General features: G+C 55.7%; 1 protein-coding gene across 1 annotated transcript in view; it reads right to left on the bottom strand.

Annotated features, from left to right (window-relative positions):
• Nucleotides 1–904: 904 nt before the first annotated feature.
• ACOT7 (acyl-CoA thioesterase 7) overlaps nt 905–4,539 on the bottom strand; it is a 4,922-nt gene continuing 1,287 nt past the window's right edge. The window contains exons 4-9 of the mRNA XM_010282931.1: nt 4,382–4,473; nt 4,132–4,246; nt 2,922–3,008; nt 2,027–2,143; nt 1,611–1,795; nt 905–1,009 (exon numbers count right to left, since the gene is read on the bottom strand). Coding sequence (XP_010281233.1) covers nt 905–1,009; nt 1,611–1,795; nt 2,027–2,143; nt 2,922–3,008; nt 4,132–4,246; nt 4,382–4,473 — 701 coding nt within the window. The remainder of the gene's footprint in view (nt 1,010–1,610; nt 1,796–2,026; nt 2,144–2,921; nt 3,009–4,131; nt 4,247–4,381; nt 4,474–4,539) is intronic.

The raw sequence follows: 4,539 nt of genomic DNA, 5'->3' as shown, positions 1-4,539 counted from the left end.
CAGCCTCTCCGAGGGGTGAAGGCGCCGTTCCCGGCCCGGGCTGTAAACCTCGGGCCACTGTCCCCTCGCCCCCTCCCGCCGCGTCCCCGGGGCTCTCTCCGGGACCAGGCCCACACCGGGGAGGCCGCCGTCCCCGCGGCTCAGCACAGCCCACTCCCGCCCTCCGAGCCCCAGGGTGAAGAGCTGCATTGGATAGCTGCCGAACCGTGGGAGCGATCCTGCGATGCCCATTAAAAGTGGCAAACTTTCTTAAAAACAAGGGCGGGAGCCCCCTGCGCCACTCAGGGACCTTGGGAGGATCGAGGTGGGGTGGAGCCAGGAGCGGGGAAGCAGCACAATTTTGGGGAATAAAGGTCCTAAGCTAGAATTGCTGCTGCTCGAGGCAAAAACAAAAAAGCGACACCCGTTTTATTTCAGTCAACGACAACAGACTTTATTTATGCCACAGAATTTCTTAAATAACTTAGAAGTGCACAGAGGAACTACCTAGAGATATCAACGAAACGGTCCCAGACATTCAGTACGATACTGGGGCGCATTTCTCGTCGCGAGTATCGTATGTAAGCTTTGGTGTGCAGTTTTAGGACATACCGGCAAGTTTAACACAGCAACACAAAGACTTGTGGCCTCACGCGTCCCTCTTGCCGCCATGTGCCCCTGCCCCGCTTCGTTTATGGGATTAAACTGAAAACGGGGCTCCAGATGCGAACGGTGAGCTACCAGGAAGGCTCCCGGAGGCTTTCAGGGCGCTTAAGCCACCTAAAGCACAAGGTCTACGGCGCTAAACTGGCAGCTCCAGCGGCAGGCTGGGCGGGCAAAGGCGCAAGGCCAGCGCGGACCGGACGTGACACTAACAGGAACCTGGATGCTTGGCGGGCAAAGGCCATGAGAGCGCGGGGCGGGATCACTGCTGGGCAGCCTGCTGCATCTGCGCCTGCCGCTTGGCTTTCGTCTGGAGGTACCTGCCCTTCCCTTCCTCAAAGCGCCGCTTCTCATCCTCTGTCTCTGTCTGTCAGAGAAAGAAAGCAAAGCCACCAGAAATGTAAAGGAAATCCTGCACTCCGTGAGATATGTGTTTTGACAGATAACGTATAATTAGTCGACAAAATACTCAGAAAAGCAGAAGAGCGCAGAGCAGGAGGAGACCTACGCGGGATAAAATATTAATCAAGAAACAGCCCCCGGGCACCAGCACCACCTCAGCAAAGCCCTGTTGGGAGTAGGGGAGCTAAAATCAGGCAGGAGGGCTGGAGTGGGGATGCAGCAGGGAGTGGCGATGGGGGATGCGGGGGCCTCTGTAGCCACTCACGGCCCCCTCCTGTACGTCTCCAGGCAGGAGGGGAAGCTGCAGAGCCTGCACGCAGCCATCCTCGATCACAAGAAAAGAAAACAGTCCCCAGTCTCCACCCCAGCAATTTTCAACCAGGAGAAATTTTAAAAAACAACCCTGAAGCTTGCTCTGGAAAGGCTCGATAATGCTCAGGGTTTTCTGCTGAATAATTCAAGGGAAGAGGATTTGTTGGACAAAAAAGCCAGCTGGAGTCTGCCCTGGGAGGAGCAGGAGAGGGGCTGGCCCGGCTGGCTGGCAGCGTGGTGGGGAGAGCTCTTACCAGCAGCTGCGGGACAGGCAGAGGCTTCCCCTCCTTGCTCAGGGAGACGTAGGTGAAGAAGGCGCTGACAGCACGGTACCGCTCCCGAGGCTCATCCACGAATGGGTCAGCATCCACAAAGACTTCGATTTCCATGGACTTATTACTTGTGAAGGTCATGCGCCCTGAAATGGTGATGACACAGCCTGCAAAGCGGAGGGGGGCTGGTTAAGCAGGTGGCCCCGACTTCTGCTCAGAGGAAGGGAGCAAGGGGTCCCGCTTGTTTTATGCTTAAGCCACGTCTTCAGCTGAGCTTCTCGGCACAGGACAAGCCTAACAGGGACTAAACTTCTCTGCCAGTGTGTCCTGAGCACGCACACAAGGGAGCGGGGATGTGGCACCACAGGAGGGCAAAGAGCACACCAACCCCTCGTCACCTTTTTTGATCTTCTCGTGGAAGTTGATGGCATCCACTGAGGCGGTGACGATGTTGGTCTTGCAGTGGCGGGCGGCCACAATCCCAGCGACCTCATCCATAAGCTTCATGGTGACACCTGCAGGGGAGTGGAGACAGAGGGTCCCGTCTCAGGGAAGCTGGCAGGATTTGGGAAAAACCACATGTAGGTTGTTAAGGCATGACTAAAGCTACACTGAGGAGTTGGACCGGAGACTGAATCCCAACTGCAGGAAAACCCTGCTACTGGCACAAAGACTCCAGTCAAGGCAACATCCTCACAGACCTGGCCTTAAGATTTAGGCCAGCTCTGGCTCTCCCAAATTTCCCTGAGCAAACCTCAGCCTCACAAAGCAAGATGAGTCCCACAAATCTCCTGCTTGGAAAGAGCTCTGAGCCACATTGTTGCTTTGGGTTTGTGGTTTTTTTAAGGATGCAGTTAGATGAAAAAGCAGCATCTGGCACCGTCCCAGCTCTGGGCGAATGCACCTCTCCCTGGGCTCACACTGCACACATCCGCCCTGCCCTGCCCTGCCTGCCCGGCAAGCAACAGGCACTGCCAGCCAAGATGAAATTACTCCAGCAAATTGCAGTCATTGTATGCTGGGTGTTTATAATCTGAGATTTGCAGTTTAGGAGACAGTGATAAAATTGCAGGATTTACAGTTTGTCAGTTTTCAGGGCCTTTTTTAAGAGTAGAAAAAGACAAAGCTTCTGTCTCAGCTGAAGCAACACCAAACCTTACAGATGGTGGACATGGACCCACGCACCTGCAGCGGCAGAGCCTGCCTCCCAAAAACACTGAGATGCACAAGTCGCTCTCAAACTGCGCTTCTGAAAAACCAACCCAGCCATTGACCGAAGCAGCGTTCACTCACCTCCGTGCACAAAGCCCAGCAGCGTGCAGTCTGATGGTCCCACCAGGTGGATCAGGCTGGACTGGCTGTAGCCAACAGTGTGCAGCTCTGGTTAGAGAAAGAGAGCAAAGCAGAGGGCAGAGCTGCTCAGCCAGCACCCATACGCTGCCATACACCCCTATCTTAAACCCTCTGAAGGAAGAAAACATGAGGCTGCCTTGTGCAAAGCTGAAATATGTTCAAAGCAGCATTTAAATCAGCCCCGAGAAGTCCTGAGAGCAGAGGCTCTTCACCACCTGGCAGGCTGCCACCTCCCTCTAATGCCCACCCATCAATTTTATTCCAGCTCAGCTCGTTTCTTCTTTTAAAGCTCTCAAAGAGCCCGAAAGCAAACGGAAGTGAACTGGACAGATGTGTGGCACTACACTTTCCCTCCTCGGGCCACCAGCCACAGCCGAATCTCCCCAAATATGTTGCTTAGCTGCATCTCCAAAGAGCCACGCTTTCTCTTTGGTGTGAACACCTCAGCCCCCTCTCAGCCCTGGCACATGCTGGTGACATCTGACTCGCCACTAAATCCAGGTGACAGAACCGTCCGACTGCCAGCACAGGAAAACTGCTCTCGGGATGGCTGCATTTTCCATCTAATGAGAGATGCTAAAGGTGCTTAGCACAGGATAACCAGCCGAGCTCCCACCCGCTCGGCATCGCCTCCTCGGGGAGGACACTCGCGCGCAGCGCCCGCAGAGTCTTACCTTTTGTCTGCCTATCTGCGAGCAGGGAGAACAGAGGGGAAGAGAGCATTTGAGCAACTTTCATCCCACATCAGCCCCTCAACGATTCCCACACGCCTCCTCTCCACCTCTGCCTGAGGACCACAGCCGGTCCTGGAGGCCACTGCCCACTTGCCCTTTCGGCCAGCTATCAGCACCGGACTGTGTTTCCAGAAGCCAGGGCAATGCTTTCGGTAGGAAAGGGATTTTCGGAAGGAAAGAGTTGCAGCAGAGGGCATTCCACCCATTGGCCCCAGCAGGTGATCACAGGCACCCACCCACTCTCCTTCCGCCCACGCACCGCGGCTCCAAACTCTTATCCCCATCCCCAACGTGGTGTTTTGGAGTGTGCACTTGCAGCCGCAGGTGCCTGGGGGTGGCCGGAGTTGCCTTGAGGAAAAGTTTGCCCTCTCAGCACCACCGGGATGCTTCCACAGGCCACATGCTGCTCACGTTACCTGGGTTGATGACGGGGAAGATCACGTCGCCGTTTCTCTGCTTAGTTTCCAGCCGATCCAGCTTTTGCTCTTCATAACGCTTCTTTCCCTCATCCTCCTGCTCCTTTCTTGCATACTGGAAGGGAAGGCCGGTAAGAACAGGGTTGGCAAAGCCACTGGTGCAGCCAGGGGTGCTGACGGGGCCAGGTTAGTGCCATTCCCACGGAGACGGCGAGCTCCGGTTTTCGGGGAGCAAAGCAAGCCGCCCTACCTGGATGGGGGGAACCTCAAGGACCTTGTTCACGTTCTTCAGGGATAGCGGCACATACCACAGCGTTGCCTTGTTTGTCACCTTCTTTGCCCCTGGAGGAGAGGGGGGCAGAGGGTGACGGTACCGCTGGGGTCCAGGGTTGGACGCACGCTGGCGAT

This window comes from Phaethon lepturus, unplaced genomic scaffold (genome assembly GCF_000687285.1).
Source record: "Phaethon lepturus isolate BGI_N335 unplaced genomic scaffold, ASM68728v1 scaffold27292, whole genome shotgun sequence".
NCBI classification, from domain to species: Eukaryota; Metazoa; Chordata; class Aves; order Phaethontiformes; family Phaethontidae; genus Phaethon; species Phaethon lepturus.
This window is presented reverse-complemented; position numbering and strand designations above follow the sequence as displayed.